We start from the raw sequence: 14,614 nt of genomic DNA on the forward strand, positions 1-14,614 counted from the left end.
CCAAGAAAAAAAAATCCCAATTGCAACTTACTAAAAGCATGTGTTTTAATAAAAACAAAAATGTAGAATAAGAAATCAATTCAATATTCATCTGAAAACATTAAATATACATATTTCCTGTGTGTTATTTACTTTCTAAGTTCAGTTTACTTATTCTCTACTTTGAATTTTTTCTGTGAATTGTATTTATTTAAATTGATTGCCAGGCGTGGTAGCACACGCTTGTAATCCCCGGCTTGGAAGGTTGGGAGGCGGAGACAGGAGGATCGCTCAGGTTTGAAGCCAGCCGCGCTGGCTGAGGAGACCCTGTTTCCAAATAAAAATATAAAAAGTAGGTCTGGGAGTGTAGCCCAGAAGTAGAAGGGTTTCCAGGAACCCCAGTACTACAAAAAAAAAATTGACTTATAAGGAAAGAAATAGGCACCTTTCTGTGATTCCAACATAAGAGCACAGCATTATGTGTACTTCTGCCAGCATTTAAATTCTATATTAATCACATTTGTGGAAAAATAGAAAAATAAAATAACACAATCTACTTAATCTTTTTAGCTCTTATCGTATACTCAAGAGAATCTGTTGTTTCAAAGATTTCAGAGTTAGTGATTCCTGCTCTAGTCTGAATGTAAACGTTACTCAACATATTTTTTTTTACTAATCAAGTAGTGAACTTACCATGGAAATCATAAATATAAAGAAGAATTGGCTCATTCTGCCCAAATGCACAAAATGCAACCATATTTTCAAATGGATGGTAAGAAATATCTCGAATGGGTGACTTAAATGGCAGGTCAGAATATATCGCTACTTGTTCTCCTAAATCAAATCAAATAAAGAAGATTTAATAAATTCAACTGTATCAAGTATTCCTCTTTATAAGAATATTTTATAACTTACTGCAAAATATTTATAGCAATGATGAAACTTATAGACAAAAATCTCAAAACACTTATAGTATTTAATTAAATAATTCTCATCAGTTTACATTTTGTTTGCCCTCCTTTTTTTACTTCTCAATCTAATCTCTTCAGTGAGGTTTTCAAGACACAAAATCAATACAAAATGCTTAGAAGAAAGTAGAGAAGCATATGACTCTAAGATACAACAGAGTCAAGCAAATTACAACAAGAATTCTGGGCAAATCTAGGGGAGGCTATGAAATCCTGAAATGAAAAATATTATTTCATTGATGATTAGTGAGGAATTAATTTTTCCATTCTATTTTTCTCCCTAGAGGCTATCTGAGGTATCACCTACTTGAAGATACTCATGAATATAACTAAAAGATGCCTAAAGCAGAAGTCAGTGCAACACAGGAAAATAAACCAAAAATCAAGAACTAAAACAAAAAATCCAAAAAACATAAAATAAAATAATTGAAAAATTTAAAAATAAGTTTTCCTGAACTGTATAAAAAATACTCTAGATCAATTCACTGAAAGGGAAAAACAAAAAACAAGTTGATGTTTCTGAACTGGTGTTAAAACATGGTACAGGCTGAAAAAAATTCCCTAAGTGAGCTGGCTAGTGAAAATGTCTAAGGAAAAAACAAAAGCATACATAAGGTAAAATCAAATACTACTCGCTGAAGAAAAATTTTAAATCCTCTCAATTTCTTGTTTTAAAATTGCTGTGTAATTTTAGCTTTTCCTTTTGAAAAGCAAAGCTGAAGCCCAAATGAACTTTTTAGTGTAATAGTTTAATTTACTGAAAAAAAAAAGAATTTTAATTTGTAATTTTTTCACAGGAAAGTTTTTTTTTTTTTACTAGAGAAAATACAGCTGTTTAGCCATCTGTCTAGATAATAACAATTCAGCTTACTGTGTACTCTGCATGCATATCCTCTTTAAATTTCTCAGCTCAGCAGTACCTCACAGGCAAAGAGGAACAAACTACTAAATTCTAAATCCATGTACTAAGACAAGAAGGAAGGGAATTTAGTATGTTTAGATTGTAGCTATAGCTGAGTTCCAGTAAAGGCTATCCAATCTTTATTTATTTACTGTGTGTGCGTGCGTGCGTGCGTGCGTGCGTGCGTGTGTGTGTGTGTGTGTGTGTTACTGGAAACTGAATACAGTGGTGCTCCACTATTGAGCTATATCCCACACTATTTTGGCATTTTATTTTGGGATAGCGTCCCAATAAATTGCCAAGACTGGACTCAAACATGAGATTCTCCTGCTTTAGCCTCTCTAGTAGCCAGTGGCTGGGATTACAGGTGTGTACCACCATGCCTAGTCAAATGGTAGCATTTTCACATTTCTTTAAAGCCTGCCTCTACCACCCAAGAATGAGTTTTGAAGTTCAACAAATACTTACCTGTTTCTGGGTTCCAAACATATACTATACCATCCTCACTTCCAGCAAACAGAAACGTCCCACATGGTGTCAAAGCACTATGGAGCTTCTCCCGATAATTTGCTGCACCTACAAATTTCCTTGCAGCCAATCTATAAACAAAAATGATTACAATTATAGCCCACCTTTCCCAATTAAAAGATAGTTGTAGAAAATTTTTCCTTTTAAGTACTTAATTTGCATTCATCAAACTATATTTGAGACTCTGTCATATGGCAAACATTATATAAGAGATGTAGAATAAAGAGCTGGTCCCAGTACCCAAGGAGCTTAAGAGAAGAAAACATGTATCAATATAAAACAGAAGATGGATGTAGAATGTATCACATGAGGGGAGAAAGTACTTTGTTGGTTTGAATAAGAGAAATGAATCCTGGCTATAAAGAAACAGACGACTTTATGGAAGTAGTATTTGAGATGGTTACTAAAAAACAGAATTTTTATATTCTTGTGTTTTCTTCTACCTAATGGATTTTAAGAATAATACAAGGAATACCTGATCCCGGAATAAATGCTATAAAACACACACTACCATATCATCTATTAAGAATGATGCACCTTCCAGACTACTTTATTTATAAATAATAGCTAACATTGTCTCAGTGCTTCTTATGTGTCAGAGAGCACTAAAAGCAGTGCTCCGTAACCTACCTTTTCACTCAAAAATAAATTATGATTAATGGAACTCTGTGTCAGAAAATACAAATTATGCATTACTATTTTAATATTATCTAAATATATCTAAAGAATTTTTTTACTTTTGGACAATGTCTAAGACATTTCCAGCTTTCCTCTATCATAAACATGAGGTCTATGAGCAATCTTGAATGTGTTTGTATGTGTGTGTGTACACACACACACACACACACAAACACACACACACACGTTTGTACACCTGCCTTAGCCTGGTCTTCTAAGATAGTTCTAATTTCTATTTCTAAAATTATCCCTGTCAGTATTGTTTGTCAAGAAACCTATGCTCTAACTAGGACTAACTCTCCTCTGTCTTGAACACAACATATATTACTTCTGAATTGATTTTGTTTTCCAACCTAGAGAAAAACTTCCATCTTCTCTAAGTTCTGTCCATACTTTACAATTGAGCTCCGATGACAGCCTTTAACAGAAGCCTGTATAATAGCTGTCAGCTGCATTGCTGCCATGAAAATGATCCTTTAATTATATATCTATATTCATTAAAAATATAGAGAGCATTTACTATCTGCCAGGCATGATGTAGAAGGTATATAAATAAGCAAATTACAATCCTAGAAAATTCCATATTTTAGTGTAATAAAATACTTTTGCATAATTTTGGAGGTATGCAACTAGACTATAAACTCCTTATGGGCTAATTCTGCTGTCATTCTCCTATAGCACTCATTTCAGGGTCTTTTTTTTTTTTTTGGTGGTACTGGGGGTGGAACCCAGAGGCTTTCTACTTCCGGACTATACTCTCAGACCCATTTTATATTTTATTTGGAAACAGGGTCTCACTAAGTTGCTGAGAGCCTAAGTAGCTGAGGCTGGCTTCAAACCTGCACAATCCTGCTGTCTCAGCCTCCCAAGTGCGGGGATTACAAGCGTGCGCCACCACACCCGACTCTCATTCCAGGGTCTTGAACTATTATTACTATTTTATGTAAAATACTGAAGGGCTTAGTGGTCAACAGTAAAAGGTACTTGCAGAATCAAAGGAATGCAGAATACCACATTTGCCTTTCTAATACAATAAGGAAATTGAATAAAACAGCTTTCTCTCATTTGTTTTTCAAGCACTCTAACACCAAGACAAAAACATACTACAAGTACAGGCTGGTTTTCCCAGAACTCTGCTTTGCCTTCTATATTAGAAACATTTCCCTTCATTTACTTTTATTTAGAAATAAAGAAAAAAATCAATGATGCTTTAATCAAAAGCCATATTCTTCAATTATATACAATACAATGCTATACCAGTATTAAAGAAACAAAAGAATTCTTATATTGCTAAAAATAGGTTTCTGCTTTTTAATTGTGAAAATAAAAAGCAACTGAAGAAATTTCAACCCCAGAGCTGTTCAAATTTGGGTTGGATAATTCGTGTGTGTGTGTGTGTGTGTGTGTGTGTGTGTGTGTGCGTGTGTGTAAGGGAGGGTTCCTATGCACTACCGAATGCTAAGCAGCATCTCTGATCTTTATCCATTAGATACTAGGAGCAACACCAAAAATGTCTTGAGACACTGCCCGACATCCTCATAGGGCAAAATTACCTAGTTAAGATTAACTGCTGCATTTCATAAATATAAAATAGTTCATTACTTAATCGATGAGCACTTATCCTGTCAATAGTAAATACTTACATTCGAAGATCCATAATTCTCAAAGTACTGTCTTTGGTATGGATTAACAAACGTTTTCCACTGGGATGAACTTCCAAGTAACTTATTGGAATACCCTTAAATTCAGTTTCTTTAATTTCCTAAAATGACAAAAATATTATAAAATACTGTTCCTTAAAAGTTTGTCTAATGTTAAGCCTTTTTTAAAGTATAAAACTAATTTTAATCTTTTAGTAGTATTTTTCAGAAACTTTAGCTTAGGACTGAAAATAAAGCTGATGAATCCTGCATTGGTATTAGGAAAGAACCCCCCACACACACCTACTGGGGATGGAACCCAAGGGCATTCTATCTCTGAGCTACACCCCCAGCTCTATTTTTTATTCTTTATTTTGAAACAGGGTCTGAGTTGCAAAGGGCCTTATACTAAGTAGCTGAGGCTGGCCATGAACCATGATACTCCAGTCTTAGCCTCCCAAATGCTGGGATTACAAGTGTGTGCCACCATGCCGGCTATGTGTCATGTAATACTTAATTATTATATGGTTTTGTATATTATTCATGTTCCCAAAATACAGTTGAAAAAAAAGCACTTCATACACATCTTCTAACATTGCATTTTCTGTTTACTATCATATAAGAAAACTTCCAATTTTTTAAATTCACAACTAAATGTAGAATTAACTTACAAGTCTAATCTAGTCTCAGACTCTTTCTTCATATACTTTCACTTGTCTTGGAAAAGGTATGCTGTGGACATCTTACTCTAAAATCATTTAATTTAGATTATAAATTTTATGTGAATTTCTTAGGGGGGAGGAGATAATTATTTGAGGTAGCTAAAGGTAGATACCAACTATAATGTCAGAAAAAAATACAAACACTTCAAGGACAATAAGCCACGAATAAGAAGAATTAGCTTTGTTTTATACTATATGCTAAAATCAACTCATAATGGATAAAAGATTGAAATGTAAGACCAGAAACTATAGCAATGTTCTTCAAGGAAGAAGAAAACATAGGGAAAAAGATCTCAAATATTAGCCTTTGCAACATTTTGAGAGTATTACACCAAAAGCTTAGGCCACAAAAGCAAAAATAAATACAAAGGACTGCATCAACTAAAAAGGTTCTCCACAGCAAAGTAAACAAACAAGATGAAAATGCAACCTACAAGTTGAGATAAAATTATTTGTAAACTATATATCTGATAAGTAGCTAACATCCGAAATTTATAAAGAACTCATACAATTCAGTAATAGAAAAATAATCTAATTAAAAAGGGCAGAAAACCTGAAAAGACCTATCTCCTTAAAACACATAAAAATGGCCACCAGCATATGAAAGAATGTTCAACATCTTTAAAATAATCAGGAAAATGCACATTAAATTCATTACAGCACTTCACACCCAATGAGATGGTTATTAAAATGTCAAAAGATAATAAATGTTGTAGAGGATGTGAAAAAAATGGAAATTTTGTACACTGTTGGTGGGTTAAGTAGATTGGTAGCGTCATTATGAACAACAGTATGGAGGTTTCCGACAAAAAGAGAACTACTGTAAAATCTAACAATACCTCTTTCAGGGCACATACTAAAGAAAATGAAATCACCACCTTGTAAAAATATCCGCATTCCCATGTCTACTGCAGAATTATTTATAATAGCCAAGATATGAAAAGGACCTGTCCATTCATGCACAAATCAAAGAACTATGATAGACATGCACATAGAGACATACACTATCTTTCCAAGAAATATTTCTTTCCAAGAAATATCATTCAGCTCTAAAAAATAAGATCTTGCCATTTGCCCCAGTGTAGATAAGCATGGAAGATACAATGCTAAATGAAATATATATGACCCAGAAAGGGAAATACTGTGAAATACTGCATGATTTTACTTATATTTGAAATATAAATGCAAAACAAAGAACCAGAAAATTCAAACACACAGAGAGGTTACCAGGGACTGAGGGTAGAGAAAATTAGGAGAAGGAGGTCAGAGGTAACAGAGTAGAATGAACAAGATTAGAGACTGAATGTATAACACGAAGACTATAGGTAATAAAATTGTACTGAATGTAGGATTCATGCTAAATGGGTAGATTCAGCTGTTTATGCCACAAAAATAACAACAAAAAGGGAAAATATGTTGCATACTGGATATGTTAATCTGCTTCACTATAGTAACCTTTTTAACTATATGTACATATGCTTAAAATATGCTGTATATCTTGAATATACATACTAATATTTAAAAAATCAAAAATAAAAATTATAAAAGTTCCTTCTTGTTGGGATTACCAGTAGAAAAAAAAATTTACAAGTGTTAAAGCCCAAAGAGCCAAAGAAGTCCCTTAAACTGCAGGCAGAATTTTGAATTAGTTTTCTCCCTCAAGTACCCCTTATTAATTTTTGTTCCCTTCACTTGGAGCAGATTCCTAAAGTCTGTTACACTGCCCTGTGGGGGAATTCAGAAACAATGGGAAAGAGTAGCAGTTACTTGGCTGGAACTGGGAAAAAGCTGAATAAAAATAAGGGGGTAATGTAAGCAACCAGGGGGCCACTGAGTTTTTTTTTTTTCTGAAGAGGGGGTGGTAACACAGAAAGGTTAAGAATCTATGACCTAGAGGGTCTCTAGATCTCCTTAGAAGGGGGTGGCACCAGCATTGGTACACTACGGTATGGTTACAGTTCTAGTATTAACAGCTGGGTCCTGGTACCAACTATTGATCTATTGATCTACTAAGATCTGTCGCCAGCTATTTTTTAAAAGTTACAGGAAATAGTGAAACACACCACAGGTGGGGATTTTAGTGAGGTAAATTAAAATACATCTGAGGTGGGGAAGCACTGGTGGGATATGAACAACTGGTACAAATGCAAAATCCAAAATCAAAATCAAAACTGCAGTACAAGTGTGAGGTATAAATTTGGGGAAGTTGCTAACAGATTTACTATTTGTAATATTCAGTAATCGCCTTCATATTTTTGGGTTTTTTTTTTTTGTTGTTGTTGTTTTTGCAGGTCTGGGGATGGAATCCAGGAGCATTCAACCTCTGAGCTACACTCCCTGCCCAGGTTTTTATTTATTTTGAGACCAGGTCTCACTGAGTTACAAAGGGCCTCACTAAGTAGCTGCGGCTGTCCACGAACCATGATCCTCCAGTCTCAGCCTCCCAAATGCTGGGATTATAAGCATGCGCCACCACGCCCAGCTTCCTTCAAATTTTTCTTTTATCACATTTATGTTCAAACTAAAAAAGCCCCTCTTGTGAACATAGTGTATGACTGGCTAAGAAAATGTACTAGCACAGAAGTACTTCATCCAGAAGGGGCAGACAAGTGTCCCCACACCGCCATCTGGCTATAGGCAAGTGTGAAATCACCATCTCTAGGTTGCCATACGGCATTTGCTAATTTGCTACTAAAAAAAAAAAAAAAAAGAGACATACTAGCTCATGTCTTAAATGTTTTTATTTTTTTTTATTTTGACTGCCTCAAGTGAAGACCAAGTTGTAGGTTTTCAAAGTTAATGTGTCTCTTAATTACTATATTACGGTAAAGCAACACCTGAACCTTATAAGAAGTAATAACTTCTGCACTGTAGACTCAAATAATTGAAAATGGTGCCTTTGGAGCCTTGCCGATCTCTCAGGTGTGTAAGTAACTCAAATGTTCTTTTCAAAAGGTGTTAAATCTGGCTCCATGATGAATATTTAGTATCATTCATTAAAAGACCAGATAAAGATGACTAAAAATATAATTGAACTTTTTGGTTTTTTTGTTGTTGTTGCTTTTGTTTTTTGGTGGTACTAGGGGTGAAACCCAGAGGCCTTGAACCTCTGGGCTATACTCCCAGACCTATTTTATATTTTATTTGGAAACAGGGTCTAAGTTGCTGAGAGCCTCACTAAGTAGCTGAGGCTGGCTTCGAACCTGTGTGATCCTCCTATCTCAGCTTCCCAAGCACAGGAATAACAAGCGTGCGCCACCATACCCGGCCTAACTGAACTTTTTAAACAGATCTAATCGTTTTTTAAAATGAACTCAATAAATTTGACTAAATTTCATGGAAATTCTTTTTCTCTTAGGGTGTCTTTTTCAAAAGAACAAATATTATCATAATATATTATGAAAAACTAAAGAACACATGTACAACATGTTAGGCAGAAACTACATTAATTTATATAAAACAAACTCAAGTGTAAAAATTCATTTATATATTTTTAAATTATTTATTTATTTTTTATATATTTTTATCTTAATGGAATAAAAAACTTGTGGAGATATACATGCACACATCACCCAATTAGCCCTTATCCAATCCTCATCCTGTTCCCTCCCCCTCCCTCCTTCCCATGCTTGCTTTAGTGATTGACTTTGATATGTTTGTTTAAGTACAACATGTGCTTTAAAGAGTTTCCATCTTCTCCCCTCCCATCCCCTTGAAAAACAGTATGGAAGATCCTCAGAAGAATGAAAACGAACTTACCATAAGATCCAGCAATACCACTTATGGGTATCTACCCAAAAGAGTAAAAACCAAACTACCAAACCAATGCACGAGTATCATTTATAATTTTAATTAAAAATAAAAATTACAAAATTGCTTACAGGCCACCTTACAAATACTTTTCCCAAAGGGAAAGAGCTTCTTCAATTCTACAAAATTAGCATATTTCATGTGAAACAATTATTGTGTTTCAATGACCCACCCACATCCTGATTATGTAATTGACAGTCTGTCTTATTGACCAAGCACTGAAAGGATATGAACAGCAGAAAATATAATTTGTAAATACTTATAGATAGTAACATATATCTCATTCTAACAAATATTTCAGCAAATACAAACTGGACAAATGACTGAAAGTAGTCCGGAATGTAGCTAAGTGGCAGAGTACTTGCAGAGCATGCATGAAGCCCTAGGTTCACTAGCTAAGAACACACACACACACACACACACACACACACGCGCGCCTGGCCAAAAGATAGGATAACTAAACACACGCCTGGCCAAAAGATAGGATAACTAATGACTTTTTAGGAACTGAGAAAACCTTAATTTATTGAAAAGACAGAAATGAAAGTCCTTGTGTCCTATCTTAAATGCATGTGGTTAAATCTTTTCCAAGTCCTTTAACTAAATCCCAAAGTATAAAATATGATTTTATACCTTATTTATAGTCCAATGGCGCACTGAATGTTGCAAATCATTAACTTTGACATAAGTATTCCAAACAACAATCACCCCTGTGCAGTCTCCTGAATACATGTGATGACCTATTAAAAAAAAATTACTCATTTTATAAATGGCACACCGAGTTAGAAACAAATGATACGATATTTGGGAAAATCATAACCCAAAAAGAGAGTCAAAGAATAAGAAGGCTACTAAAAGGTATTTCAGTCTTTTGTGTGTGTGTGTGTGTGTGGTACTGGGGGTAGAACCCAGGGGCTTTCTACCTCCAGGCTATCCTCCCAGACCTATTTTATATTTTATTTGGAAACAGAGTCTCACTACGTGGCTGAGAGCCTAAGTAGCTGAGGCTGGCTTCGAACCTGCGTGATCCTCCTGTCTCAGCCTCCCAAGCGTGGATATTACAATCATGCACCACCACGCCCGATTGGTATTTCAGTTTTAAAAAACTAAAAAGGAAAAAAATTCCCAACATAATCCCAATTTTATTTATTATTTTATTTGGTACTAGGGATTGAACCCTCTGAAGTATGTGAGCCACCCCCCCCCTTTAACTTTGAAGCATGGTCTCATTAAGTTGCTAAGTCTGGCCTCGAGCCTGCCATTCTCCTGTTTCAGCTTCCCAAGTAGTGGGATTACAGGCATGCACCTTCATGCCCAGTTTTTTTTTTTGTTTTTTTTTTTTTTTTTTTTTTTGCGGGTTTGGGGATGGAACCCAGGGGCATTTGACCTCCAAGCTACACCCCCTGCCCAATTTTTTATTCTTTATTTTGAAACAAGGTCTCACTGAGTTGCAGAGGGCCTCACTAAGTAGCTGAGGCTGTCCACAAACCGTGATCCTCCTGTCTCAGCCTCCCTAATGCTGGGATTACAAGCGTGCGCCACCACGCCTGGCTCATGCCCAGTTTTAATCAATATTAAATTTAAATGAGTTTTTTATAATTCTTTAAAATTATTTTTGATGACTTATTTCCTTTTGTTACTTATCTGAATTTGAATACAAAAATAAATTAAATCTTAGTACTTGGGTATTTGGCTCATATTCCAAAGCTAAGTTATTTGAATTATTCAACTTATATCTGAATTCCTGGATCTTTTTCAACCTATATAATTTTCCTTATATACTTAGAAAAATACCTATGTTCTCACATATGCTCTTAACATAATACCTGAGAACCAGTAAAAACCCAACAAATGACGAGAATGAATAAAATTATAACTAACAAGTATTATCATTTTAACATCAATTCTTTAGAGTCAAAATCATCCTAAGGTATAACACAGGAGCTCAGAGATCATCGGATTCTACTTCATAGCCACTCAGGAATATCTTATACACCATTAATAATAGATGGCGGTTCAGCAATTGTGAATCTACTGTTTTGCAAAAAGAGCTTATTCAACCAGTGACCTGATCCATGTGTTAGAATATTCTGATTTTAAGCATTTTTTAAAAAATCTGTTTTCTGCTGCTTTATCCCCACGTCTATCAGTTGGAGCAACAAAGACTTATATTGCTTTTCACATTTGTATAATTTATGGCCAATATTTAAAAAAACTCTTAATCTGAGCTATTTCTGACAGTTTTCAAATACATTTCTATTCAGGGTTTTTCCTAAATATGTCCCCAATTTTTTAACATCCCATAGTTTGAGTACATTAGCAGTATTATAATTTTGATCTAAATCCCATTATAGCTTTGGGATACATGTCTTAGTGTTTAAAAATGTAATATTAGATAAATCTTTCAGCTAGTAAAAAATACCCTGTATTTTTCATCTTTAAAATAACGTCTGTAGCTGGTGTGGTGGCACAAACTTGTAATCCCAGTACTTGGGAGGCTGAGCCAGGAGGATTGCAGGTTTGTGGTCAGCCTCATGTTACTTACTAAGGCTCTCTGCAACTTACTGAGACCCTGTTTCAAAAATAAAGAATAAAAAATATGGCCGGGGTGTAGCTCAGAGGTAGAATGTCCCTAGGTTCAATCCCTAGTACCACAAAAACAGAAATAGAAATTAAAAAAAAAAAAAAATATATATATATATATATGTGTGTGTGTGTGTGTGTGTGTGTGTGTGTGTGTGTGTGTATACATATCATCTATATCATTCATATACTAAGAGAAATCTTTGAATAATTGCAGAGTTCCTTTTCTTTTGTATGTTTGTGTACTTGCCATGGTTTGGCTCTGGATTGTCCCCAAAGTCTCATGTGTTAAATCTGTATCCCACCACAGGCGTGCTATAAGGTGGGCTTTTGATAGGTAATGAGATCATGAGGCTCTGGCCTCCTGGGTGAATGAATACACTGACAGCTGAATGGACTATGAGGAGGTGGTGCCAAGTGCAGGTGTTGGGGAATGGAGGGAGGAAGGTTTCTGGGAGCTTGCTCTGGAAAGTATTTCTTGTCCAAAGGTGGCCCCTTTCTTTCTCTTCTTCCATCTTGCCACAATGTGAGCAGCTTTTCTCTGCCACATCCCTCTGCCATGATGTTCTACCTCACTGGAAGCCAAAAGCAAGGGAGCAGCCAACCATTGACTGAAACCTCTGAAACTAAGCTGAAATAAATCCTTTTTCCTTCAAGTTGTTTTCCTCAGGTATTTGTTATAGTAATAAAAACACAGAATTTAAAATACATACTTAAAAAATATCCTGCTGTTACATTTACAATATTCTTTGGGACTTTTATCGCCATTTCCATTTATTTATTTATTTATTTATTTATTTATTTATTTTTTTTTTTTTTTTCCAGTACTGGGGATGGAACCCAAGAGCATTCTACATCTGAATTACACCCCTATCCCTATTTATTCCTTATTTTGAAATAGGGTCTCTCTGAGTTGCAAAGGGCCTAAGTAGGTGAGGCTGTCCATGAACTGCGATACTCCTGTTTCAGCCTCCCAACTGCTGAGATCATAAGTGTGCACCACCATGACCAGCCATCTCTCTTGTATCGTTAAAAGGTTATTAAAAGTTGCTAGGAATAATAATTACCAATCTGAGCAAACACATTTATGAAATTTGGTACATAACTGGTTAATTGTAAAGATTAATCTATTTAGAAACTTAAGAACTTTAAAATTACAAACTGAATTCCTCCAGTGCCAAATCTATCATCCAATCATAAAATTCTTCTCAGGCTTAAATAAGTTTTGCAGTGAAATAAAAATTGACAAAGAATACTTCAAGCAACCAGCCTTCATTTGGGACATATTCACTGACATACCTTCAGCATCAAAACAGAGAGAGTTGACAAAACTCTTGTGTGCATCAACTTGTCGAACTAATATGGCAGAATCTTCTTGCATGTCAACTTTCCATATCCGGATCAAAGAATCATAGCATCCTGTAACCACCAGCTCATTCACAGCTGGATGGAATTTAGCCGTGTAAACAAAAGAAGGATGAGGTAAAACTCTGAAAGTATTTGTATTGTTTATTTCATTTTTCCATATCCTGGAAATAAATAAAAAAATTACATATTTCTTCTGAAACGAAGAATTTTTAATAGGTTTTCTAATAACCAATATAGACAATGGACCCTATATAAGAATAAGACAACAAGGAATATAAACTAATATCTATACAAATATGATAACATTGTTGATGGTTGGAATTTTTAATATTTTAACAAGATTATTTCTTACTATTAGGCATGTTACATCTATGAATTACAACTGATACTGTATAATTGTATTTGGACCTACCTGTATATTTTTTAAATCTACTTTTTTTGACACTGATCAAACATACACTGAGTAGTTGCTAAAATACTATATTTAGTATAATATATATTGAATATATTAGAAAATTTTAATGACTTCCTATTTATATTGTGTATATTGCTTATGCAAGATAATTACTAGTGGGAGTTTCAAGAATAGGGTACTCTATTAATGTTTACATTTGTAGTTTCAAAACCTACATGATAAACATGAAAATTCCCAAGATTTAACAGCCATATTAAAAATTTATGAATTTAGGTTAATTAAGCAAAATAAGATTAAATAAAATAAGATTAAATAAGCAAATAAGCAAAATAAGATTAAAATAGTAATAATATTTTGATAATAAGCAGACTATCATACATTAGGCACTCCCTTTATGTTTAGCACTCTCATTATCCCTTCCTCAAAGAAATGGATGATTCATATGAAAATTTAAGATAATTACTGTGGCAGTCTCGACCAAAAAGTAAACCATAAGACTAAAATGTTTTGTTAGATACTCTACATTTCTACCAATGTGTAAACATGGCAAAATCTAGCAACAGACAAGTGACTTTTATGTTTGGTTTAGTTACTGAAATTTGAAGAATATATTAATAGTTCATTTTTAAGTTAATATGAATTAAAGCAAATTAAGTTCTTTACAAAACTATAAATAAAAGAAAATTACAGTTGGCTATTCAAGTATAACATTCTATGAGTTTTCTCAGCAGCTGTATGATCTTAAATTTCTATAAATCCAAACTAATAATGAAGTGAAAGAACATGTTTTTAAATTAAAATAAAGCATGTGTATCACTGTATAAACATTTAACCACAGCAAAAATTTCAATGAACACGTTTAACCTTTGTGTTAAAAAAAAAACCTGTTATTGGTGATAGCTTTTATTACCCAGGGAATGGTAGAATCTATAATCAAAAGAAATATATTAATGGGTTTAGGGAAAAATCAGGTTTCTCATAAAGAACAAGTAAGGCATATTAGATCTAAGAAACGTATTAGA

General features: G+C 34.2%; 1 protein-coding gene across 1 annotated transcript in view; it reads right to left on the reverse strand.

Annotated features, from left to right (window-relative positions):
* Positions 1 to 14,614, reverse strand: part of AHI1 (Abelson helper integration site 1) — a gene marked incomplete at both ends in the record, with an annotated part of 198,861 nt that overhangs the window by 145,258 nt on the left and 38,989 nt on the right. The window contains 5 exons of the mRNA XM_080700129.1: positions 673 to 813; positions 2,317 to 2,447; positions 4,698 to 4,816; positions 9,860 to 9,966; positions 13,109 to 13,338. Of these exons, the coding sequence (XP_080556255.1) occupies positions 673 to 813; positions 2,317 to 2,447; positions 4,698 to 4,816; positions 9,860 to 9,966; positions 13,109 to 13,338 (728 nt within the window). The remainder of the gene's footprint in view (positions 1 to 672; positions 814 to 2,316; positions 2,448 to 4,697; positions 4,817 to 9,859; positions 9,967 to 13,108; positions 13,339 to 14,614) is intronic.

The sequence above is a fragment of the Muscardinus avellanarius genome, assembly GCF_963383645.1.
Source record: "Muscardinus avellanarius genome assembly, chromosome: 8".
Lineage (NCBI taxonomy): Eukaryota > Metazoa > Chordata > Mammalia > Rodentia > Gliridae > Muscardinus > Muscardinus avellanarius.